This window comes from Bison bison, unplaced genomic scaffold (genome assembly GCF_000754665.1).
Source record: "Bison bison bison isolate TAMUID 2011002044 unplaced genomic scaffold, Bison_UMD1.0 scf7180017864297, whole genome shotgun sequence".
Classification (NCBI taxonomy): domain Eukaryota; kingdom Metazoa; phylum Chordata; class Mammalia; order Artiodactyla; family Bovidae; genus Bison; species Bison bison.
In genome coordinates this window covers 7,278,129-7,305,717 of record NW_011494869.1, presented here as the reverse complement: position 1 = coordinate 7,305,717, position 27,589 = coordinate 7,278,129, and the positions used below count along the sequence as shown (strand labels likewise).

The 27,589-nt window shown below is 37.5% G+C and overlaps 2 protein-coding genes across 2 annotated transcripts in view; both read left to right on the top strand.

Annotated features, from left to right (window-relative positions):
- The window catches only part of PORCN (porcupine homolog (Drosophila)), a 3,450-nt gene extending 2,224 nt beyond the window's left edge, over positions 1–1,226 (top strand). The window contains exon 2 of the mRNA XM_010851073.1: positions 8–1,226. The gene's annotated coding sequence lies outside the window, so the exon portion shown is untranslated. The remainder of the gene's footprint in view (positions 1–7) is intronic.
- CBFB (core-binding factor, beta subunit) overlaps positions 1–22,307 on the top strand; it is a 49,085-nt gene extending 26,778 nt beyond the window's left edge. The window contains exons 6-7 of the mRNA XM_010851123.1: positions 8,008–8,103; positions 20,079–22,307. Coding sequence (XP_010849425.1) covers positions 8,008–8,103; positions 20,079–20,147 — 165 coding nt within the window. The 3' untranslated portion in view covers positions 20,148–22,307. The remainder of the gene's footprint in view (positions 1–8,007; positions 8,104–20,078) is intronic.
- Positions 22,308–27,589: the final 5,282 nt, after the last annotated feature.

Sequence of the window (27,589 nt, the reverse complement as noted above, 5' to 3'; positions counted from 1 at the left end):
TTGGCACATTTTGGGGGGAGGGAACGCAGTTTAAAATAAAATGTAAGAGCAGCAGTTTTGAAACAGCTGAATGAGGAGCTCGGCAAGTTTTCCTTCCAAAAAAGCAATTATTAAACTTAACAAAATTGTAAACAAACAAGCAAAAACCCATTTAAGGTCTCTGGAAGTTAACCAAAGGACAAATATTGAGAGGCATTTATTCGAACAAAGCTAGTGAATTTCAGTATAAACAGTGATGACGGTCTAGCATGTTAGGAGATGCTCCCATCTCCTCCCTCAGCTCTGGTTCCTCAAGTTCTACTCTGGGCACGCCATGAGGACTGGCAGCTCTGTTGTCCTGTCAGAGGGAGCTGACTTTATTTAGAGCAGCACTTGGAAAAACGCAAGCCCAGGGCTGTTACTGAAAACAATAGCAGTCTCTGTGTCAGACAGTCTTAGAAAGCTAATGTTGCAGGGAACAAGAAAATGGCAGACTGGGCAGAAATTTATCAGGGAAATCTAGGGAAAGAGATGGCTAAAGTGAGCCCTACTATTCATATCACACTTAGCTCTTAGGGTCCAAAAGGCTGTGTACATGTACAAGGCCGCACCTATTCAGGAGAGGACAGAGAACCCTTGAAAGCTACTGGCCCCTGACTGAATGCAGGGTAGACTGATAAACTCCCTACACTTTGAAAGTATCCCTCCAAGCCACACACAGACCCCATGGCAAAGGATTTGAAAGCCTTCTGGCTCAAGGTGTTGAAGCAAAACCTCTGACCAGTCATTGGCTGACCACTAAGTTATGCTGACCTGGGACAGCCCCCTAGAAAGCAAGGCTTAAAAAGAAGGGGGGAAAAAAAGCAGTGACATCAGAGTTTGGACACTGATGGGGGAACAGATTCCAGAAAATTAGGCAAGTCACTAACTGGACAAACAGAAAACAGGCAACATGAAGCTGTAGGCAGGGTCAGAATTTCTATTTGCTATTAATTTAGAGTATTTCATCTAAAACACCCAGTTTTTAACAGGAAATTATAAGACACGAAAATAAGCACAAAAGTGTGACTGTTATTCAGGGGGAAAGCAAGCAATAGAAACTTGGAGAGAGCTCGGTGGCAAATGATGGTTCCTAGTAACAAAAAAAGCAGTTTCTTTTTCAGTGTATTCAAAGAACTAAAGGAAAAATTCTTCCTTTTGCCAGTGACTCTTCAAAGAGAGTATTAATAAAGACATTTGTGACTTCCCTCGTCCAGTGGTTAAGACTCTCTGTTGCCAATGCAGGGGGTGTGGGTTCGATCCCTGGTTGGGAAACTAAGATCCCATGTGCTGTGCAGTGCAGCCAAAAGAGATTTTTTTTTTAAGGAATAAAGAGATCTAAATTTTTCAAAGGAATCAAATAGAAATTCTAGAATTTGAAAAGTACAATGACTGAAATGAAAAATTCACAGACTCAGGATTTGAGCTGGCAAAAGAATTAGTGAACTTGAACACAAGTTAACAGAGGTTATCCAGCCTCAAGAACAGAAAGCAGAAGGAAAAAAACAATCAGTATCAGAGACGGTAGGACGCCAGCCCACAGAACAGCATACATGTTATGAAAATCCCAGATGAAGAGGAGAGAAAGAAAGGAGCAGAAGATGTGTTTTAAGAAATAGCTGAAAATTTCTAAATTTGATTAAAAATATTCATCTCCATGTCCAAGAAGTTGAATGAACTTTAAGAAGGATAAGCAGAAAGAAATCCACACCTAGATACATCATAGCCAAACCTGCAAAAGGGAAGCCTCAGTACGTGCAAGTGAGTTGCAGTAAGGTTAACAGCTGACTGACTTCTGTAATTATGGGGGCCAGAACATGTCAGAGTATATGATTATTAGATGGTGTTAATTTTTCAGTTGTTTAATATTAATCCACTTAATGAAGTTAAAATGATGGCATGAATAAAAGGAGCTCTCTTTTTGTTAGTTCTGTTATCTCTTTCCATGTTGTTGTCCATATATAGAAATGTAGGAATTGTCTCCGTAAGAGATCAAAAAAATTAAACCTTCCTAGTAAAAAAATTCAGATTCAGAGTTAAAATTCTTAGGAAAGAATCTCTGCTACTTTGATTTCCACAGGGATGAGGAATACTTAATTCTTTCAGGAAAGTAGTAAATGGCAATTTAGAAGGCTGTTTTTGTAAAAAGTGATTAACAGCAGAGTGAATTTATATAAGGGGGAATTAAGTTGACGTCTAAAACTGAAATATAAAATGATAGGTAAAAAATTTTAAGTTTAACCCATAGTATTTTCCGTACTTAGAATTTCCCAGGTTTTGTTGCCCTGGTCCACAGATTGGGTTTTATTGCTATAAAGTGTCATCTACTGTGATAGAAAACTAATATAATAATAGGTCTTTCATAATATAAAAATTTTAAAGCAGGGGATGCCAACCATCAGCACTTGTCTGGAGCTTTCACCATCCCAAATCTTCTGGAAGATAATAAAAGTAAAAAGGCAATATAGTATAGAAGTTAGGAGTAGGAGCTTCATGGTCATAGAATTGTGATTCCTGGCCCCACCACTTACCAGCTGTTGTGAACAGCATGTTTGTGTTACCCCTAAGTTAGTACTTTGAAGCCTCAGCTTCCAATATGACTGTATTTGGAGATTGGGCCTTTATGGAGTATGTTCTTGTTGTTTAGTCACTAGATTGTGTCTGACTCTTCTGCAACCCCATGGATTGTAGCCCTCCAGGCTCCTCTGTGAGATTTTCCAGCCAAGAATAGAGTGGGTTGCCATTTCCCTCTCAAGGGTATTTTCCTGACCCCAGGATCAAACCTGCATCTCATGTATTGGCAGATGGATTCTATTACCACTGAGCCACCAGTGAAGCCTCCTTATGGGGTTGATTAAGGTTAAATGAGGTCCAATGAGTGGAGTCCTGATATGATAGGATTAGTGTCCTGATAAGAAACACAGAAGAGAGCTAGCTTGCTTATTCTCTCTGCCATGTGAGAACAAAATTCTCTAACAGTTGCTGAGGTACCTGGTAAGCTAAGAGATAAACAGAGAATAGTCACAACTGCATTTTTAAAAATTAAATTGTGTAAGTATTTCCGCTGAAATATTTTCACAGGTATTGTCTTTTTGCCTTTGTTCATAGTATCTTTGACAAACATTGGCAAGGATATGGAAAAACAGTTGGTGTATTGTTTGATTACATAAAGTTGACAAAACATTTGGAAAACTGGCAATAAATACTAAAACTGCACATATGTGTATGTGTGATCCAGTAATTCTTTTCTGAGGCTTGGTATGCAGTAGAAATGAATGTGTGTGTGTGTGTGTGTGTGTGTGTGTGTGTGTGTGTAGGTATGTATTCATCAAGATACACATTCTAGGACATTTGTAACAGCATTATTGGTTAATACCCAGGAACTATATAAATTGCCCAAATGCCCACTAAACAGTCAAATCGGTAAATTGCATGTTCACACAGAGAAATACAATGAAAATAAAAAACTACAATTAGCCCACCAATGAGTGAATTTCACAAATATATTAAAGTACAAAAATAGGTAAAACTAATACTACATGGTGTTAAAAAGAACAGTAGTGATTTATCGTTGGGTGAGGAGGCTAGTTCCTGGAATGGAGGAGAAGACTTCCAAGATGCTGGTAATGCTCTGTTTCTTCGTGTGGGTTTTAGTTACAGAGCAGGTTCAGTTTCTGAAAATTCATCAAGGTATCTTTTAGGACAGTGCTGTCCAGTAGAATTCAAGTGTGAGCTACATTATGTAATTTAAATTTTTCTAAAAGTCACATTTTAAAAAGCTTTTTTAAATTAGTAACTTTGGCATTTTATTTATCCCAGTATATCCAAAATATTATCATTTGAACATAAAATGGATGTAAACATCTATTGAGACATTTTACCTTTTTTTGGAAGTAACTATTTGAAACCCAGTGTGTTTTCCACTTACTCAAATTAGCAACATTTCAGGTATGCAGTACTCAAATGGCTAGAGGCTGTGCTACTGGACAACACAGCCCTAAGATATGTACTATTTTGTGTTTGTAATATACTTCAATAAAGTGTTTTGAAAGTTTCCCACAATGAAGATATTTCTGAGTACAGTTGTATAAACTCACAATTGAATCATATTTGCTGATTGTATTTTCACTTCATTTTCTGTAATGTGTAAGAGGTAAATTTCAGTGTTTTCCTATGTTTGATTTTCAATAATTGCAATTCTTTGAAAGCTGGAAAAACTGAAAAATTTGGCACTTCACCATTGAGTACTTTGATCAGAGATTTCCAGCTAATTTTGAACAAAATATAGCTAAAAGGACTCATTCACAGGAAACAAAAAAAATCAATGCCATTTTAGGAACTAGGTTGATTTCAGAGAAGTTCTTCAAAGGCTCAAATTTTTAAAATACAAAGTGCTTGTGTAATGTCATGTGAATTTTTTTTGTGTTCAGCATCAGCTTTGTCACAGATTTTATAGTTCAGCCACTTTAACTGTGAATACATGGATATATTTGTAATTTATGCGACTCTGATGTCCAGTTGATTGGTAGAATTCCTCACTACTTTGGTAAAGAATTGTTCGGGTAACAATTATGAGTTACTTGTGTACCACAACTAATTCCTAGTAAATTTCTATTTAATCATTTTAAAAATTCACCAAGAATATTATTCTTTATACAGTGTTTAAATGTTTGTTGCACTGTTTGTATTTGTATTATCAGTTTAAGAACTAACAGCTTTATCTTCGTTGTTGTACTTTTTAAATTAATTTAAGCAGTCACAAAAATGTTTCACCTTCAATATAATGACTTTCCAAAAGTTCTATTTTGATTCTATAATAAGGTTAGAAAAATTTAGTTGTTATTGGGATGAATAGATTTTTCTATTTAAAGTATCTGATGACATTGATGTAAAACTGGTATCCTAAAGCTTTTTGCAGAGTTTTTCTTCCAGCAAAGCCAACATGCAAACAGCTTTGCTTTTTGTACGTGCACAAGAATGTGAGTGAAAATTTAGAAGAGTCGTTTGATTTAAATAAAGTTATGTTCTACAGAGTGGTGTTAAATGTACCGTTTGCAGCTGCACATGCTAAATTGTCGCCTTTGAAGTATATGTTGATGCTTCTTCAGCAGATTTATTTCTTTTGGTTTTCATGTGATCAGTGGTAATCATCCTGGTCCCCACAGAGAATAGGAAATGCTATTATTTTGTACAGATTATGCGTTCATCATCAGCTTTCTTGGATACGAATTTGATTCTTAATTTTTCATTTAATACATACATCTATTTTTTAAATTCATTGCACAGGAAGGTGAGTATTACCAAACTGTAAAATAAATATAGTTGTAGATTTAGCTATACAATAAAGACAAAATCAGCATAGCAAGAATGGTTAAGAATAGTCTATTTGTATGCTCTGTGAGAGCACTGCTAGACTTTTTTCCCATGTGGGTTTCACAAACACCCAACCACTCTTTATGATGACCCCACCTGACTGCTTAGTGCAGACTGTGGTATAGACTTTGGAGTAGCAGATTAGTGTAGCAGGTAGCTGGGGGGACCGGAGTGCTGAAAGCCTCTTCCACGACTGCCTGAGTCTGGCTGGTGTTAGTTGGCCCTATCTGTTTTAGCGTACCTGATGGGTGAGTGTGTAGTTCTCTCAGCAAGTACTCTTTATACTATCCTTGAAAGGGAGGTGTTATTTAAGTTCCCACCAGGAGACAATCAAAATAACATTGGGTCGCTGATTGTCTTTCAGTTTAACCATTTATTAAAGTGTAAGACACTGTTCATTGCACATACATTTCACATCTTACTAGAAAAGACGAAGCTGGAATTGTAGGTAGAGAGCTACCAAATCTCTCTTGGCTTTTTTTACTATAAATAATGGTAATAATTTCTTTTTATTTTAATAAGGTAAAAACCTATGATCCTTGCTAAAATACACATTAGTGACTAATAACTTTGTTAGAGTTAGATTACATCTCACATGCTCTCATTTTATCTTTCAAGTATTCAGTCACAACTGGTAATTATTTATTGATTTTTGTAATTATTTGTTCATTGTCCACCTGCCCTACTAGACCAGAAACTGTGAGGAAAAGCATTGATTGTTCCCACTCATTGTATACGTGGCACCCAGCACAGTGACTTGGGCATCATAAAGACTCACGGACATTTGTGGAATAAATGAAATTAAGTGAATGAATACACAGAACAGAAGGGATATCCTGTTATCAGCAGACATGTCCTAGTTGATACCTAACTAAGAGAAAACCCTGAGGAGTTGGGAATAGTGTTCTTTTGTGGGTGTCTTTGGCGTATACATTACATTCTGAGAATACAGTTGGTATATATAGTAATGTGTAGTCACATGTATAAATTTTATCTGTCCACAAATGCTTATAAAAGAATAGGATTTATTGAATGTTGTCAGGTAGTGCACTTAAATTTTTTTATGTTATTTAATCTCATGAAGTATTAGGGCTATGTGCATTCTTCGTGAGAGTTTACTGAGGCTTAGAAAATGAAATACTCCTGGGTCACAAAGCTAGTAAATGCATCATAAGAGTGGAAACTTGTTCACACTTATCCGTTTTGTTTAGTCAGTGAAAATGACAAGTATTGAACAACCCTACTAACATAGCCAAATAAAGGATTTAGCACGCAGAATAAGATAACGGCGGTATGCAGTTCAGGCCTGGTATAGCACATATTACTGGGGGCTGTGGGTCCTTTCATTTTTCCTGCTGCACTGTGCTCAGTGTGTATGGCTTAGTATTATGCGTGCAAGATGGATGCTGTATCTCTGGTCATTGCATCAGTTCCCAGGGAGAAGGAAAGGTGACATGTCTCTTAAATGAATCTTAGAAGCCCTATCGGGTGACTTACACTTCTGTATCATTGGCTAGAGCATTGTTACCTGGCCACCCATTCCTGCAATGAAACTGAGGCAGTTGAATATTGACTTTCTGGGTTGTGTTTTTGATATTTTAATTTCATCAACTGTGCATTGAAAGTTCTAGGGTTGAGACGTATGTGGCTGCAAACATTGAGCATCATGTGCTGTAGACAGTGAGGGAGCTTTAAGTTGGGGGTTATTATGGTCAGGTTGTGCTTTAGAAGGCATGCTTTGATGGCTGTATTATGGCTTGGGAGATGATAGAATGGAAGCAGTAAGTAATTGCAGTAATTCAGTGAGAGTTCTTAGGAGCCTGAACTAGCAAAATGTTTGAAGGAATGAAAAGGAGACTACAGTGATTCAAAAAATAGGTCACGTGGATAGGATTTGGTGGTTGACTGGGTCTGTGAAGATAAGAGGAAAGTGTCAAAGGCAGTTCAGGTTCCCAGCTGAAATGAGTGAGTGGTGCTACCATCCAGACTAAAGTAGAGAGGGTGAGTTTAAATTGGTTGCCTTTTAGACACAAGAAGTTGGAGATATCTGGGTTTCCTTCATGTACAGATCTTTATTCATCCATTGGGAAAGGATTCAGGTAGATTTGTTACATATTACAAATAATTTTCCTTGATAATATCCCTTGGAATTTTCTTTTTGTTGCCTAGAAGTTTCTAACATTTGTACAATCAATTCTGTTAATACTCTCTTTATATTTCTGGCTTCAGTGTTATAATTAGAGCATCCAACCTGTCTTATCCCCACACTGTAGAAGTATCTTAATTTCTTTTTCCTCATACTTCCATGTCTTAAATATTGACTTGATTAGGATTTTATTTTGGTGAATAGGATGAGGTAAGGACAGAAAAGGGAAGAGCATTTTCATTTGTTAGAATGTGATTGAACGTGACTACTATTTCCAGGATGTTATACTAGCACACGAAAATAATGAGGTTTTCTTGGAGAAGTTGCTCTAATTTTTTTTTATGGCTTTGATGTTTTGGGAATTCCTCTGTTATTCCTTTCTTTGAAAGAATAAAACACCCCCCCCCAAATTTTAATGTTTTGATTATAAATCAAAATTAAAGTACCCATTTCATGTCTTCTTATGACAGCAGGAGGATGCCTTAGCACAACAGGCCTTTGAAGAGGCCCGAAGAAGGACACGTGAATTTGAAGACCGAGACAGGTCTCATCGGGAGGAAATGGAGGTGAGAGTTTCACAGCTGCTGGCAGTAACTGGTTAGTACTTTCCCCCAAACTCTCAGGCTCTATTTGTGATGTTTGTGCATAATGTTTTTAAGTAGTTTAACGTCTTTCATTTTTAAAAGGTGGTGCTCTGCGACTTCATGTTTATTCAATGTAATTGCTAAAAAGAAACTTTAGTCTTAATTTTAAGGTTGTACATGAATTCCTCATTTATTCGTCTTCCTAAAAATCATTTACTGGAACGTATATTTTCTATTCATTGATCCAAATATCTTCTTTTGTCTTAAATATCTTTTAGATGTTTGTGTAAAAACTATCATGTTATCATAGAATATGTATTTTTAGAACATTATTAAAATGTTTGGGAAAAACATCATTTTCCACTTTTCTGTAAATATTTTGGCTTGATATTGTAATATTTAATTTTCAGTCCTCTGTATAGTCTCTTTACTAGAGGAGAATTGAATACTTTCAAACTACTGCAGAGAATGGAATTAACTTAGACTATTTTTATTTAAATCTTTTTGTGATAAAGTGAAATAGACACCAAATCGACACCAAAAAAATATGTAGCTTAATTATTGGAAGGTGAACACTCCTGTAACCATTGAGATTTTTTTTTTAATGTGACATTTACCTAGGTATTCCCACCTCCATGTGTGCATTTAGTTATGACCGTATCTTTCCGCTCAAAAGTAATCATTACCTCAGTATTTGTAGTAATCACTTCCTTGTGTCTTTTTACAGTTTTATTACCAATATCTGCTTCAGTCCTAAACACTCATATTTAGTCTTGTCCAGGACTTAAATTTGATATGACTATCAACTAAATAGAATAATTTCCAGGCATTAAAAGTGTTCTGAAAACTGGTTGCACAAAAGTGTGAATGTGTTTACTTAATACTACTGAACTGTGTACTTAAATATGGTTAAGGTGTAATTTTTATGTTATTTATATATATTTTTCCATGTTAAAAACATTTTTTAAGTTAGTGTTGTATGACAGAGAAAATTTGTTGTTTTTCCATGCACAAAATTATATATACACTATTTAAATTAGCTTAAAAGTGTGTGTGTCTGTGTCTGTGCGTGTGTGTGTGTGTGTGTGTGTGTGTGTGTACACACAAAGACAGTGGTTAAGATCCCAGACCCTGGAGCCAGATAGCAAGCTCTGAATCTGACTGCCACTTTGTCACCTCTGATAACGTGTTTCATCTTTCTGTGACTGAGTTTTCTCATCTGTAATCGTGCCTATCTCATACGTTCATCATAAAGATTAAATGAGTAAATATTAATACATGTGAAAGCACCTTTACAGAATGTGGCACTGACTAGGTGTCAGCTGACATTATTGGTATTACTTCATATATATGTTTGTTAAAATATTTTCTAAGGGAATTCGCTGGTGGTCCATTTGTTAGGACTCCGTGCTTTCACTGCCAAGGGCCCAGGTTCAATCCCTGGTTGGGGAATTAAGATCTTGCAAGCCATGTGGCATGGCCATATATATATAACAAATTAAAAAATCAAGTCTACTTAGTGCTTAGTGTATGAAACAGAATTATTGTTTAATGGTTGATATTTCCTTTTGTCAGTGAGTAAATTGATGTTATTGGCTGATAGCGACTGATGATGACCTCAAAAATACTTTCTAGCCAGGGGAAAAGACAGGAGGGATGTAATGTAGTACATTTTTTTCTTTGAAGCTTTTGCAATTCTTGTAATCAAACTTTCTGTGGCATTTTCTTCAAGGGTACTCATTCTGTAATAGTAAGGAATTTTCAATGTGTAATATGCATTTGTTATCTAAACCTTTTTTGCTCATGCTGTTTGTTCCTTGACTGAGAATTTACTCTTCTGCGTATTCAAGGTCCAGCTTAAGTGTTATCTGTCAATCCCTTCTCTGATCTTCTTAATCATAATTAGCCCTTCTACTTTGTAGTTTCCAGAGCTCTTCTTCTTTCTATTACTGTTCTTATTGAACAGTATGTTAGAACAATTAAAAACTTGTCTGTCCTCCACTGTAGTATGATCCCCAGTGAAATGGGGTCCCTGATGTTTTGAGCCATGGCAGTACAGAGGAAGGGCGCTCACATCTGCCTCTGCCTAGGGGGTCACTTGCAGGGTTTTGAAGGAGGAATGTGAACTTGCCAGCAGGACAAGCTGGGGAAAGCATTCTGGAGAGATGGAGCAATGTGCAAAGGAGTGAAGGACTACGAGATCTTAGCATGTCAAAGAATGGGTCAGTCTTTCTGGAACAAACTAACATAGCTTTAAAGGAACATCAGAATCATTTTTTAAAAAGTGCTGCCCAGCTACATTATATTTGAAGAATAACGACTTGACAGCTGTTGGAAGTTAATTAGAATTTTTTTTGTATGTGATTTGCTTTACATAAAATTTTAGATTAATTGAGGCTAAGAATTGTCTTCTCTAAAATGTTAGTTTGACTATTCTTATAAATAATGTTTCTTGAAAAACATGTTGGTGTGAGAATTTATGTGTGTGTGTTTATATATGAACAAAAATATGGTGATATTTTTGTTGATAAAGATGTGAAATAATTTTTTTCTCAGATAGATAGTTTCCAGTGAGTTTTATGTCAGTGATAGAGCACATGGGCTTTGTAGTCAGGGCTAGTTAAGATTCCTGGTTCATCAGTTGCCAACCTCTCTCAGGTCTGTTTTGTCAGAGAAATTGTTGTGAGAATTAAATGGGAAGATGCTTATAAGGCACTTTGTGTGTGTGTGCTCTCAGTAAAGAATAGCTCTAAAGTACTTCTTAGCACTAAAAGCTCTACCACAGTGCTGGTTCCAGTTAATTGAGTTATCTGGCTAACAAGAACATCCTTTTCGTTCTCTGTAAAGTGTATTGGGGCACTTTCCCTGCATTATGACCTGGAGCGTAGAGAAAATGGCTTGGTTTCCATCAATGATTTAAGATCCTGTAGTCCCTTATGGCAATAATTGAAGAAGTCAGTTCCTGTAGAGAACTGTCACCTAGAAAACTGGACTGGAGACGCCAGAGCTCGCACTGGCAGTCTCTTAGGGAGTTTTGGGTATCATGTCTTTTGGCACTTTGTGAATGTGTATTTTTCTTCCCTTTTAAAAAAAATTCCTAACAGATTCCTGAAGTCAGCTTATTTCTTGTAGTTTACCTCCTTTTTCCTGAAGGGAGAACATTGGAGAAAACACTGTGGTTTCCCCGCCCCCGCTGTAATTCAGATATCTGTAAGAGGATCTGAAACAATATAATCAAAGATTCTTTTTGTTTTTAATTTTGTTTTTTAAAAAGTAACAATTTTATGAAAATGGGTTTTTTACATTCACCTGGGTAAAGTTATTATTTCCATTTCAAGAAACTGAGACTCTGAGAAAAAATGACTTTGTGTCTTTCAAGTAGTTGGTTAATGAAGGGAAGCGTGAAGACTTAAACCAGTTTCCTAAGCAGTTTTCCACCAGTACAGCCTAGCACTGGGAAATGAATTTCCACATCACCCACAAAGATGATTAAGTTGAAAAATAAAATCTCCCAGAAGAGGTCAGAAACCGTTTTGCCTGGGAAAGAAAAAACTGAGGAAGAAAAGAATAATAATGGTTCTAGTGGGTGGTCCTGACGCCTGACTGGAGACAAGGGCCAAGGAGCAGCGGAAAACTCGTGGGTGGCAGTCACCCAGTGCTACTGGGCTTAAAGCCTTGGAGGCTTAAGATCCTGGCAGCACAGAGGCTTGGGGATGTCCTGCCCCTGTTTGGACAACCTCTGAGGCCTCTAGCCCTGGCTTGCTAAACCTGTAACAGTGGGGCTCATGAGCATTTAGTATGTGTAGCTGGTTAAGGTTACTGACAGAAGGATGCAGAACTCCAAGTGGTTTTGGTTTTCCCCAGGATCTTTTAACCTGAAACCAGTTCTAAAACTCCTGGAGTGATTACATTTTTATACCTTTTGAATTTTGTATCATCTATTACCTGTTAAGAGAATGTTTGTTGGTTGTGTTAACACAGAATGATGAAAACAGAAGATTCTCAAACTTTTTTTTTTAATGTGAACTTCTATCTTCATTTGAAATTTTACATAGAACTTTAATGCATAAAACAGCTAAAGGGGGCACTGCTCTGGATGAAGCAGGGGGAGGGAGTATTCTGGTCTCCCTCTGGAGTGCCTGGGATGTTTTCAGGGAATCCAGTAACTGGCAGAATGTAACTTGAGAACCTTTCAGGTAGTAGATGAGGATGAGGCTTCTAATAGACTGCCCTTGTTTTGAATCCTAGCTCTACTACTTGTTGCTATGTGACACTGGGGAAAGTTGCTTAAATTCTTGACCCTCATCTGTAAAATGGAGCTAACACCGTACCTCCCAGGATACTGCCTAACTCAGTATCTGACACTTAAAATGGAACTCATTGGAAGCTAGTTTCTTCACCCCCATCTTTGATTTTTATTTATTTTTAATTGGAAGGTAATTGCTTTACAATATTTTGTTGGTTTCTGCCATGCATCAACATGAATCAGCCATAGATATACATATGTCCCCTCCCTCTTTAACTTCCCTTCCACTTCTCTCCCCATCCCACCCCTCTAGGTTGTCACAGAGCACTAGATTGAGATCCCTGCGTCATGCAGCAAATTCCCACTGGCTATCTGTTTTACATGTGGTAATGTATATATTTCAGTGCTACTCTCTCAGTCAGGCCCACCCTCTCCTTCCCCCACTGTGTCTACAAGTCTGTTCTCTATTTCTGCATCTCTTTTGTTGCCATACAAATAGGTTCATCAATACAATTTTTCTAGATTCCATGTATATGCATTAATATATGAAATTTTTCTTTTCCTGACACACTGCAGTCTGTGTAACGGGCTCTGGGTTCATCCACCTCACTTGAACTGACTCAAGTTCATTCCTTTCTTTGGCTGAGTAATATTCCACTGAAATATGAAAGTGAAAGAGGAGAGTGAAAAGTTGGCTTAAAGCTCAACATTCAGAAAACTAAGATTGTGGCATCTGGTCCCATCACTTCATGGGAAATAGATGGGCAAACAGTGGAAACAGTGTCAGACTTTATTTTTTGGGGCTCCAAAATCACTGCAGATGGTGATTGCAGCCATGAAATTAAAAGATGCTTACTCCTTGGAAGGAAGGTTATGACCAACCTAGATAGCGTATTCAAAAGCAGAGACATTACTTTGCCAACAAAGGTCCGTCTAGTCAAGGCTATGGTTTTTCCAGTGGTCATGTATGGATGTGAGAGTTGGACTATTAAGAAAGCTGAGTGCTGAAGAGTTGATGCTTTTGAACTGTGGTGTTGGAGAAGACTCTTGAGAGTCCCTTGGACTGCAAGGAGATCCAACCAGTCCATTCTAAAGGATATCAGTCCTGGGTGTTCATTGGAAGGACTGATGCTAAAGCGAAAACTCCAGTACTTTGGCCACCTCATGCAAAGAGTTGACTCATTGGCAAAGACCCTGACGCTGGGAGGGATTGGGGGCAGGAGGAGAAGGGGATTACAGAGGATGAGATGGCTGGATGGCATCACCGACTTGATAGACATGAGTTTGGGTGAACTCCGGGAGTTGGTGATGGACAGGGAGGCCTGGCGTGCTGCGATTCATGGGGTTGCAAAGAGTCAGACACGACTGAGCGACTGAACTGAATATTCCACTGTATATATGTACCACAGCTTCTTAATACATTCATCTGTTGATGAACATCTAGGTTGCTTCCATGTCCTGGCTATTGTAAAATAGTGCTGCAGTGAACACTGTGGTACATGTGTTTTCTAGAATTGTGGTTTTATCAGGGTATATGCCCAGTAGTGGGATTGCTGGGTCATATGGTAGTTTTATTCCTAGTTTTTGAAGAAATCTCCATACTGTTCTCCATAGTGGCTATATCAATTTACATTCCCACCAGCAGTGCAAGAGGAGTCCCTTTTCCTCACATCCTCTCCAGCGTTTATTGTTCATATATTTTTTTTATTCATTTCCTCTTTCTGTGCATCTTAGCTCACAGTCTATCTGGAGTGGCAGTAAAGGCAGGCATATCCTAACTTTATAAACTGTGAAAGTCAAAGATATGTTGCCAAGCTGTTTTGTATCCTGTGCTATTTCTTTCTTTGTTTTTTTAACAATACTAAACAATTTTGCCTTTTTCTGACTTCTCTTGGGGTTAAGTAGTGATGAGGAGCGGGTACAAACTTACTGTATTTGGTGATATTTCTTTATCTAAGGACTACATGGGTGTGTTTACTTTGTGAAAATGCATCAATCATATATTTATGATTTGTACACTCTTCAGTACAGAAGATAAAAAATGCTTTTTTAATAAAAAAGTAGACTTTAAAACAGAAAAAGTAATCAAAGACATTTATTCTGTAAAGTGCCTGCCCATTGATATCTGTTGTCACATAGAAGAAACCCCATGCCTCTTTACCTGAGAGTCTTTCCACGACTTGAAAATACTGACATGCTATGCGTGGCAGTCTTTCATGTTACACATCTCTATAACTGTAATTTCATTGCCTTACTTTAGGATTTTTGTGAAAGAAGATTGAAGTAAATAATTTCATAAGGTAGAGGCTGAGTGCTTTGATCATAAATAAGTTGGAATGATAACCTGTGTCATCTGTTCTCTAGCAGCTCACACACACTCTCAGAGGCTGCCTTCAGCTTGATTGGCCTCTTAAAACTGTGATATAGTACTGTTGGCTCTTAAATCAGCTGCAGGGTGACAGGGTGCTAAACGAGATTTTCTCTGTCATTATGTAGAAAATGCTTTCATTTGTTTAGGTTATAAAATGTTAGCAAATAAATTATTGTTTTTAATGTCAGAGAATGGGTAAACCATTATTGCTTATTCTGCTATAAGCAGTTTTAGTACAGTTCAGCAAATCATATGGGAATTTTATGTGGAAACTATTTGGAAATAAAAACAGGCGAAAGACTATGTGGCTTTTATATTTATGTTTTGTATGTTTTTGGAGCCTTCGATTCTGTGTGGTCCCAAGAAAAAAATTTCAGCCTCTTATTTAAATTCCCACAGACTTCAGTTTTCACATCACTTAACTCTATCAACACTTATTTTTATGTAAGGACAAATTAACATAAAAATCTGTCTATACTGGACCTTCCTGAGGTGTATTTTGGACAGTAGATGAAAGTGAACTAGGAATATGAACTCAGACTAAGAGTGAGCATCAGAAGAGGGTTAGTGAGGGAGAACCAGAGTGCTAGGTCTGCCTTCTCCCACACAGAGGGAGAGGGCCTTGTTTGCTAGATATCATAGGAGAGGTAGATTTTACTAAAATTCTTTTAATTTCAACTTTATTTTAATTCATAAAAATTACTCATCTACAGGATGCAGTGTGTTTTTTTTTTTTTTTTTAAGATTTAAAAAGTTCATATAGATAAGTTGGGAAGTTATAAGCAGCTTTGTAGTGATAGTAACAGCATGAGTGCTTAGTATGTGCCAGACAATATATGCTGCAATATTGGTTTTACATTTGATTCTTAAATGCTCTTAGAAGATGTATCTCCCTTTTGCGGAGCTGAGGCTGAAAGAGGGGAAGAAACTTATATAAGCTCACATTACTAAAGTGTAGAGCTGCCCCATCCAAGGCTGGAAATGTCAGTTATTTCCACTATCTCTTTTATTTTTAAAATGCCACTTTAAAAGTTTTCCTGAAGTATACTTTATCAGAACTGTATTTTTTTTTTTAAATAGACCAGCTCTTGAGTAGACCAGCTCTTGAAGTCTACTAATGATTGTCTTCTGACCTTGTTTTTACCTTTTTTATGAGTTTGGAGAAAGTGCATTTCTTTCTGTTGTATTAGGACTTGAAATTTCTGCTTTGTGTCTCGTCTTGCCTTAGCAGTCAGGAGAAATAGCAGTTTCTTAGGAGGCTGACATTAATACTAATCGTAAGGTAAAGGTTCATTTTCTTTAGCGTTCTGAACTTGTTTTCACTGCCACCAGCTAACTGAAACCTTGGGGGAACCATGAAACATTCTTGGTCTCAGGTGTATCGTGTGTAAGTAAGAGTTGAACTAGAGCTCTATAAAGCACAGTGCTGCTCTAAAATTCTATCATGCTATGTTCCAGCCTTTAGCCAAGTGTTAAACATAAAGTGATTTGCACATTATCTTGGTGTAGTATACACTCAATAAGTTTGGATCTATTTTTAATTATTAGGGCATTTTCTCATGAAGAGTTTTCTGCAGTTTGATGATCTTGATAATAAAAGAAAGGAAGTCAGCCAGGTTTTATTCATTTTCACTTGGGTATCCCTGCTCTTGGCTACTTTGCATGGCTCTGACGAGCAGAGGAAGCTCCAGCGTCTGGTGAATGTCTTTGTCTCTTCATTTTGAGCACATCCCATGACTGCCATCTAGAAACTGGATTTGCCATGTTTCTGGGTGATAAAGAAAACAGAGCAACTGGTAGTGAGGGGTCTGTAGTAAAATGTCTAGACTAATTCTTTATAAAAACTAAAAACAGATTTGTTTTCTGAACAAGCTCATGGGTGTCTGCTTTATATTAAAACCCTATTCTGAAATATTGTTAATAAAAAGTTAAAATCAAGGGCCTATCTGGATAGACTGGGGAGAAAGAAACTAGAAATTACAGGCTTTATGCTTTTAACATAATCAGGTTCAGAGTTTCTTTGCCATCATCTCGTCTAGTTTGTTACTCATAGAATTCCTTCTAAAATATCCAGCCTTCATTAGAAAACTGCCACAGTTTAAAGCACCACTTTTCAAGGCAGTGTATCCAGCTGTTGAATTCCAGTCATGTGGAATCTATTTCATTGGACATAAATGTGTCTGTGTTTGTCTCCTTCATGTGACAGCGCATACATCTTCCTTTCTAACATTAAATTTCCTCCCAGTCGCCCCGCTCTCTCATTCTCTCTTCTGCTCTCATTCATACTGTCAGACTTCTTTTCATTTTTTTCAGTTTTTGGTTCTCCATCATAGTGTCTTCTTTTACATCTTCCTCATTCCTTCTTTACAATGCAAATAGAAATTAAAAACACAGAAAGCAAAATAACTTCTCTTTCCGTGCTTTCACCAAAAATATATTTTAAACAAATAAACCCATAGCAACCTCTGCACAGCCTTGACTAGTAGGGAGAACTCTAGCTGCTGAGGACTGTTTTTGTCACTCATTTGGAGTCATCCCATTATTAAAATAATTTTTTTTCTTTTACTTCACTGAATTTTTAAAAAAATATATTTATTTTTTATTGGAGGATAATTGCTTTACAGAATTTTGCTGTTTTCTGTCAAACCTCAACATCAGTCACCCATAGATATACATATACCCCCTCCCTTTTGAACCTCCCTCGCATCTCCCTCCCCACCTCACCCCTCTAGGTTGATGCAGAGCCCTTGTTTGAGTTTCCTGAGCCATACAGCAAATTCCCATTGGCTCTCTATTTTTATGTATGGTAATGTAACTTTCCATTTTACTCTTTGCATGCGTCTCACCCTCTCCTCCCCTCTCCCCATGTCCATAAGTCTGTTCTCTATGTCTGTTTCTCCATTGTTGCCCTGTAAATAAATTCTTTGGTACCATTTTTCTAGATTCTTTATATACGCATTAGAATATGATATTTATCTTTCTCTTTCTGACTCACTTCACTCTGTATAATAGGTTCTAGGTTCATCCACCTCATCTCGATTATTAAAATAATTTGAAAATTACTCTTATTCCAAGACAAAAGCTGAAATACCTTTTTCACAAAGTATTACTGGTAGGTTAGTAGTGATTTATAAATATATAATTAGGATTGATTTTTCTCAGTGTTTTCTTCATTGCTCAGCCCCTTTCTAACCTTCATTGACTGAAACCAGATGCTTATATTACCATCTCTGATTTTGCAGAATTGATCTGTCCTTACACTACATTTAGCATTGATTCTGTAGAGAACATAACTTGTTTTTCTGACGCATATGCATTCTATCGCTCTTTCAGTCTGTACCCCTGTAGCATAACGTTAACCTGACTAGTTAATCGAAAGGAATGTGCCAAGATGTAGTCAGCGTGTAAAAATAGTTAAGGTTTGCTGCAGGATACATCACAGTTTATAAGAAAGACCATAGAAATTAGTGTTGGGTTTTCATCTGTTTGAAAGCGAATAAGGCAGTGTCATTTCTGTCTAAAGAGCATAACCTTCTTGAGAAATGACAACAAAACTGGAGCTTCCAACTAAACATGATTTTACAGCACAAGTGTGACTTGTTGAGATGTTTCACTGAAGGTCAAGGATGCTCATTCCCTAACAGCTATTTTAGATCTTAATAATTGAAATCAGAACTTTCAATTTTTGGTTGTTTCCCAAAACTGACAGACCGTGGACAATCAGTTGGTGACAATAATACATGATTCCATTTAAAGATGGAATTTCCAGCTAAAGATGGCACAAGTTAATTGCAGTCAGTCTTGGTTGCTGGCATGTAACAAAGGTGGCTAAAACAAGATCTAGATGAAAGGTGATGGTGGCTTGGACTAGGGTGAGAGTGGTAGGAATTAGTCAGTCAGATTCAGGATTTATTTAAATGTAGAGCTCTCAGAATTTGCTGTTGGATGTGAGAGAAAGACATGTTGAGGGTTTTTTGCCTAAACAGCTGGTAAAATGGAGTAGTCTCTAGCATAGGAAAACTGTTGCTGAAGGAACTAGGTTCTATAAACAGATGTTTGTGCTTGACTGACATTTGTAGTAACTAAAGAACACTTATGGAAGAAAGATGCACTGGAATTTGTGAGAGACTGAAAGTAAATATTATGTGTGGATCAAGTGGGGGGCACTTACATTAAACCTGTATATTTCATGTTGATGTTTGGTAGAAACCAAAACAATACTGTAAAGCAATTATCCTTCAATTAAAAATAAATTTTAAAAAACTGTATATTAGCAGAGAGTGTCATGTACCATATGTTCATTCTTAGATGTTCTCTGTTATTTCCCATAGTTTAAGTAGAAATGTTTATTCTAAAGTGAAACTTGGAATCCTCAATGTTTATAATTGTCCAGCCTCTTAGTTGTTTAGTATTGTTGTAAAGATACTTCCAGGTATAAACAAGTGCACCAAGGACTCTCATTTTTTTTTGAGACAATACTTTATTCATAGTAATTGTGAATTTTATTTCTTGGTAAAGAGATTTCTGGTTAAAACCCAGATGGCAGAGATGGAATACAGTGGGAGATGAAATTCACTACTGTATTGTTGTTATGTGATTAATAAGCCATATATTTCTTATGACTCAGTTTCTTTATCCATAAAATGGATAAACAGTAGCACCTGTGTTACAGGTGATTGGCAGGGATTAAATTAATTCAATTAATTCATCCATGTGAATTGCCTAGAACAGTGCCCAACATATAGTTAGTGCTCGATGGATGTTAGCTTTTTAAAAAAATGTATTTATTTATATGTATATTTACTTGAAGAACAGTTAATTTACAGTGTTATATTAGTTTCAGGTATACAGCACAGTGATTCAGATATGTATATATTCTTTTCCCTTATAGGTTATTACAAAATATTGAGCATAGTTCCCTATGCTATACAGTAGATCCTTGTTGGTTATCTATTTTATATAGTAGTATGTAAAATGTCTGCTGTTATTAAAAGAGAAAATGGGAAAGTTTGCTTCTAAGACGATTGGATGGTGTGTTCAAATTAAACCTTTTAGTCCCAAAACTATAAATACAGGGTTTATTACTCTTTTATCCACAGTACATATTTTGATAATGCTCTTTTGCATATAATGAGATTTTTATTCTTGATTTTTAAGGCAACTATAGCAAAATATTTCATACATAATCTGTATTGTTCTTTTCCTCTTAACATGTGGAAATACTGGCTGAAAATTTGTTAGTTGCAAACTTTTCTTATATGTGCTACTGTATTTTATATTTATTAGCACTTTGATTTTCAAAACACATTTTCACCCTAAATTATAATTTTGTCATTGCAGGCAAGAAGACAACAAGACCCTAGTCCTGGTTCCAGTTTAGGTGGTGGTGATGACCTCAAACTTCGCTAATTGGTGGCACAAAAGATGTGACCCCATCTTTACACATTCATTGTTTCTAGTCTGCAGAAATAATTAATTAAAAGACCAGAAACTGTGATAACTGGAGGTACTACGGTTTATTTCTCAACCTTAGGCAGTAACAAGACATCACAAACTGCCATGGTTTTGCACTATAATACCTGCATTTCTAATTAAGTATGCATGTAGCCAGTAATAATTTGAAATTTTTTTCTATGCAAGCTTATCTTGTTGGCATTATTTTAGTGAGTTGAAACTATCCACTTGTAAAACTTTTTTTTTTCCTTCATTTTAATTTAAAAGTTCATGCCATTTTTAAAAAGTCAAAAATTAAAATTTTTACCAGAGGGTTTTCCCCTCTCCTTATCAGTTGCTCTAGGTTTTTTTTTTTTTTTCCAGTTTTAGATGTGTTGGTTATTCAGCTTCATTTTAGATAAACATTCTTGGCTTTTTGTTGTGTTTCCCGTTTCCTTCTGTGTTTTTATAGTTTATGGCATTTTAAAACTGCTGATGGTTTGCATTATTTACAAGCTAAAAACCTTGTAGCATAGAGCTGTCTGCCATGCCTTCTAACACAAAGTTTACAGTTGTTAAAGTTGCAGTATCCTTTTAAATGTTGATAATCAGCTCCTTTTCTTTCCTTTTTAAACATAAAAAAATTGTAATTGGAATTAACTCTAGTCTGCCCCAGATCATTTTAGATTCTCTTCTATAATCATGAGTTTGTATGGAGATATTCTCAATATCCTACTGAAATGCCTAAAGAAGTCACAGGCTGGCTTCTGTTTTATTCAGGGATTTTTTTTTTTTAAGTCAGTCAGAAAAGGGATACTGGAGCTTCTTCATGTATGTAACAGCATATTAAACTGGAGACAGTGATGAATCAGCTACAAAGGTAATATTGTATTAAAATCATGTTTAAGATAGCTGCTTTTATGTGTATTTTATAATGCATGCTTTTGTAAAAACAATGCTGAGTGATGAAAAATTAGTCTTAGAAAATGTACATCTATGCAGAGGGTACATTTTCTTCCATTAATTATTCTGGAGAAAAAATTCACAGGTTATATATATATGGTATTTTCCAAAAGGACTATTAATAGAACCTTTTGAGATGAATTAGTATAAGAATATTTTTAAAATAGGCTCATTGTCAAATTGATTGCAGCTTTTTTTTTTTAATACAAACTGGAAAAAAACGTAAGTTATTTGGCACCTTCTTACAAATATTTTTCATGGTTACATTCATTTAATGTTACTACATTTCTGAATTTTTGCAAAAATGTATTTTAATGGCATTATTATAAAGAGTTTGAAAAAACTGACATGGTCAATTCAGAAAATGAACTGAAGTCTGAATAAGGTTATTGGATTATATACACTTGACTGATGAGGGAGGTGTGACTTTCAATGTATATAGGTCTTATAATTCATAAACATATCCTGTATCTCAGAATAAAAGTATGTGTTATATATTTGAAGTCATGCATGGTAAGGAGTGTGTTTAAATCATTATAAACAATATGCATCATAAAAGACCATGCTGATCTTGTGTAACTAAGTACTATGAATGAATTGGTTGGATTTTGATATTGTGCAGCTCACATGTTTACACACTCAGTGCCCTAATTTCCCTTGAGGGAATCGCCTTTTAAATGGTCCTTCCAGTGCTGTTTTAAGGTTACTTTATCACAGAGCTCCTTGGTTTTTGACTCTGCACTTAAATTTTGTTTTTTTAAAAAACATGATGATGGCACATTTTTTCTATTGCTTCTAGCTAAGGGCTTTCGGTCCACCAGTAACTAAGATCAAACGTTATTAAATGTTCATGTTACCATCCTTCTGTAAATACGGGATTGTTCTTGTCATTTAGCATTGTACTGCTTCCATCTGTCTTAATGCTGGCATTAAGATCATGAGCCCTTTTTCTCCAGTAGTGCAGGCTTTCAAAACTTTTATTATTAAGTTATTGATGCAATTTGATATTTTTCCATAATCTGTATTTAAACAAAATTACATCATTGCATCATCTTTTCTAAATTCATCTCCATTAAAACTTGCCTTAAGCTACCAGATTGCTTTTGCCACCATTAGCCATATTGTGTGTTTGTACGTTTAATTTACTTTCACAATAAACTTCTGTGTAGTGAACTTCTGGGTCTTGGTTCTTCATTAACAATAATCCAGCAGTTTCTGTTCCAGTGTTCATTATGGCACAAAAATTGATTTTGTATCTGAACTGTTCTTGCATCCTATTTACCCTTAAAAAAAAAAAAAAACCCAACAGTGGCATCTAGTGGTCATTTCTGTTAATTCCAAAGAAAACCTTTATGTCGGGGTCCAGCCCCAGCAGGATCCTAGGGTACCCTCAGGAAAGACAGCGTCGGCGAGAGAGAGATGACACGGGTCTTATAATGGATTTAAACCTGATAGTCCAGGGTCGAACGATAAGAGAATAAAGGAGAAAGAATAAAGAGAAGAGAAAGAGGCTTGATCTTCTTTGATTAACACAGAAAGCCAATAAAGCTACTGTGTTCCAAGGAGTCATCTTGAAAGAAGAACAGAGAGAGAAAAGGAGGGAAAAGGAAAAAAAGAATGACACGAGGAGACCAAGCTTCAGTGAGCGAGGCCCATAACTTTATTTTCAAAAGGAACTTTTGTACCTTGACTTGTACATAGAGGGAAATGAAAGATACAAAGTCATACAGAGTCAGCCCAAACATTACATCTGTTTTGTCTTTATCAAAACCAGGATTTTTTCTGCATACCTTTCCCATAAACAATGTTGTGTACAATATCTTCTGGCCTTGGAGGCCTGTGGACATTTTATGACCCTTTTTTGATAAAGGCTACTCAACCAGAAAACTTATTTTCCCTTGAAGTTATATTTCTAATCTATGTCAGCCTCAGCAAGTGCTAAACAGAGTTACATTTTCATGGAGCAAAGGTGCAGTGAGTTACAACAAAGAACCAATTAGGTCAAAGGTCTGATGTGGTTAATTTCAAGGCTGTTGCTTGTTTTTTTTACATTTCAACTATGTTAACTAATGCACTCCCAGGTACACAATGGATAAGGGATATGGGCACTTGGCAGCAAGCAATGGCTCAACAATGAAACCCTTTACCAGTATTATCTATTTTAATATTTTTTCATCCCTTAAAGGACTCTGTGCTCATTAGGACTTTTAGAATGTTCTGGCTTCCCATATGCCTTTCAAGGTTGGGGAGTTGTGAACAGTCATGTGTGTTAATTGCAAGAGTATGGATAAACCTGTCAGGCAAGCTAGAAAGCCATCGGAGGGGTTTGAATTGAAACACTCCTATCATGTCCAGGAGACTTATTAATTAGAGCCCTAAGTTGACTTTTTCCAGAGAAAGGTGGTCGGGGATAGCCCCCTGTTAATGTCAGAAGAGTTGGTGAAAGGCACAAAATAGACAGACAGACTCTGGTTTTGGGGTATATGCTCGAGCAGATCCAGGGGGTCCCTTGAGGCCTGATCTGCCTTTGCCTGTCAGGTCTCTTCCACATGACCTTTGTCATGGGTGGGATCTCCCGTGGTGGCTCCCAGCACCTTTAATGTAGATAACAGAATACTAACTTCCCAATGTATATTATAGTTTTCAAAAAATCTGCCTTGATTTACCCAGCTGGTGAGATAAGACTATAGAGTAGTCACATTGGAGGGAAGGAAGAATTCCAAAGTTACACATCCAAGTAACTGCCATCTTTCAAACTATTCATTTTAGGAATAAAAATTCAGTTTGACTGTGCTGGTGTCATATCAGACATTCTTAGGACTTTTCTTGGCATTTTCCTACACCAGAAAATTAAACCATTTACTTTAGAAGCATACCTTAAGCTTGATCATAAGAAAATAATTATTCACCACCAGACTTAACTGTAAATAAATACCTTTAATGCTGAATTGACATCATGAAGCAAAATTCCAAAGAGTTAGATTCATACTGTGAGAGTTAATTTCAAAAATTATTTTAGTTGTAGCATCACAATTTCAGTAATTACCTCTAGAAACGGGTATTTGGGGCTACCGGAAAAGAAATGCCTTACTTGATTTATGCCTCATTTGGCACTAGGGAGATTTTTCAAGCTATAAGAAGCCATTGTGTGAATTATCCATTGGTGCATAACACATTGCCCCAAAACTTAGCAGCTGACAATAAACACCATCTCAGTTCCTGTGGGTCGGAAATAGAGAAGCAGGTAGGTCCAGTGGTCTGATCCAAGGTCTCTCCTGAAGTCAGATTGTCATCCTGGGCTATGTAAGACAACTGTGGCTGAAAGATCCTCCCAAGCCCACTCGTGGTCATTGGATGAATGACCTTGCAGGCTGATGGGGTGTGGGGGATGGAGACCTCCTTCCTTGGCACATGGGTGTCTCTATCGGGCAGCTCATGACTTGGTAGCTGCCTTTCCCAGAGAGTGATCAAGGAAGCGTGCATGCCTAAGATGAAAGGCACATCTTAATAACCTCATTTGGGGCTGCCATACTCCATATGTTAAGTAACTGGGTCAGGCCCACACTGGAAGGGAGAAGTACTGAGCTTCATCTCGTGAAGGGTGGGGTGTCAGAGTCTGAACGTGTTTTTAAAACCACCACAGTCATTTTGCCACATGAGTGTAAGTATTTACAAGACAACATTGGTGTTTTGATGTTGCAAACATTCTTTTAAAGTTTAAGACTGCAGTCATTTTGTGGGTGTATTTCAAGGCATGATTCTCTTGGATAGCATCAGTTCCCTTTCCTCCATCACCACCACATATATGTACACGGCATTTCAAAAATAGAAAACTATAATTTGTAGAGTAGATCGTAGGTGAAAGTGGCAGTTTGGTTCGTTTAAATGTAAGATAACTCAAAAACAGTTACTGTGTTAGTTGATCCTCAACTTTTGGCTAGAAGAATTTAAGCAACTTAAAGTCATTATTGGCCTTATTCAGGTTTTAGAAACATTGGGAAATATGAGAAGATAAGATACAGGCATAAATTTTTGGTTAGAGAAGATAATGTACATCCATGAGCGGTAGACGCTAAGCAAGTGTGGCTATCGAGCTTTTGAAATGTGGCTACTAAAACCGAGAAACTGAATTTACTTTCTAATTTAAAAACTGAAGCAATGTTAAATATTTTTCTGTTATAACTTTGGGGAGGACTACCTTTGAAAATCTTGTTTCCAGGTTGAAGTACACTGTAAAATACCAAATATCAAAAATCTAATACAAAAGAAATAAGGTTTAATTTACTATTTTGACTACATATTAAAATATACACTGTGTTATATTGGGTTAAATAAAAGTAACTTTATCTTTTTTCCTTTTTAATGTGGCCAGTAGAAAATTTTAAATTGCGTGTATTGGCTTATATCAACATTGTCAGTAGGCAAAGGACATCAGTTTATTTCAGTTCAGTTGCTCAGTCATGTCTGACTCTTCGCGACCCCATGAATCGCAGCACACCAGACCTCCCTGTCCATCACCAACTCCCGGAGTTCACTCAAACTCAAGTTAATCGAGTCGGTGATGGCATCCAGCCATCTCATCCTCTGTCATCCCCTTCTCCTCCTGCCTCCAATCCCTCCCAGCATCAGGGTCTTTTCCAATGAGTCAACTCCTCCCATGAGGTGGCCAAAGTATTGGGAGTTTCAGCTTTAGCATCAGTCCTTCCAATGAACACCCAGGACTGATATCCTTTAGAATGGACTGGTTGGATCTCCCTGCAGTCCAAGGGACTCTCAAGAGTCTTCAACACCACAGTTCAAAAGCATCAATTCTTCGGCGCTCAGCTTTCTTCACAGTCCCAACTCTCACATCCATTCATGACCACTGGAAAAACCATAGCCTTGACTAGACGGACCTTTGTTGGCAAAGTAGTCTCTGCTTTTGAATATGCTATCTAGGTTGGTCATAACTTTCCTTCCAAGGAGTAAGCGTCTTTTAATTTCATGGCTGCAGTCACCATCTGCAGTGATTTGGACCCCCCAAAAATAAAGTCTGCCACTGTTTCCCCAACTATTTCCCATGAAGTGATGGGACCAGATGCCATGATCTTAGTTTTCTGAAGGTTGAGCTTTAAGCCAACCTTATCACTCTCCTCTTTCACTTTCATCAAGAGGCTCTTTAGCTCCTCTTCACTTTCTGCCGTAAGGGTGGTGTCATCTGCATATCTGAGGTTATTGATATTTCTCTCGGCAATCTTGATTCCAGCTTGTGCTTCTTTCATCGCAGCATTTCTCATCATGTACTCTGCATATAAGTTAAATAAGCAGGGTGACAATACCCTGTAAAGCAACTACAATTTTTTAAAAAAGGGAGCATCCTGTTAACACATATATATCTTAGTTAGCCACTTCTCTACTGATGGACTGGAGGGGTAAGCCTATCCTTTCTCCAGCGGATGTTCCCCACCCAGGAATTGAACAGGGGTCTCCTGCATTGCAGGTGGATTCTTTACCAACTTAGCTATCAGGGAAGCCTGGACATCTTAATGACTCAGCTCTATTCTTCTGGCAGAGGATGTTGCAAATGGATAGCCTTCTCCATGTTTATTTTATTGTCAGTAGAAATGACCTCAAGTTTTGGTAGAATCTCCCATGTTACACTCCTACCAAACCAGTTTAAGAATTCAGCGTGTCACTCTGCTAAAAACATTCCTCCGGGGCAATATAATGGAAAGAATTTGAATTCTACTCCCTCGAACCAAAAGGCCTCCAGCCTCTCTGGGCCTCTTCCCCAACCCCACCCACTACCCCCTCGCCTGTAAAGTGAGATAGGACCAATCTTGCATCCCAGGGTGGTTGTGAGAATCCAGAGATTCCGTCCATGAAGGGTCAGCTCCAGAAGAAACCTGGTTGTCTTTCAGTATTAGAGTGCCCTAGGGCATTGGCCAGAAGCTCAGGCTGAACAGGCTGGAGGACACCCTACTCCCGACTTGTAAATGAGGAAACAGGCACAAAAAGCACCAGAGGTTTGACGAAAACCACATAGCGCTGGCGGCAAAGCCCGTGCTCCGGCAGTCTGAGCGGCTGCCAGCAGTCCGGATTGCAGCCCTCCGGCCTGTGCACAGCGGGAGGTCGGCTACTTAGCACCTCTCTAAGCTAGTTCGCTCCCCCAACTCCCCCACCCCCGTCCCACCGCAACACAAGTACTCAAACCCACTCCTCGCTTGCTTTGAGCTCGACCCAAGCCCCAGGGGCTGCAGGGAGAAGGAATCATTCCTGGACAACTAGAGGCAGCTGCGGGCAGCGTCAGTCTCGGCCCCAACCGGGAGTGGTAGGGCGCTGGCGCGTCTTGAGCTTTGAGGCTCCACATCCTCCCTCCCCGCTGGGCCTCAGACGGTGCGCTCTCGGAACTCGCCTTTTGCGTTCAGTGACTGTGAGTGGGACGTACATGTAGACGGCAAACAGGTTCTGTATAG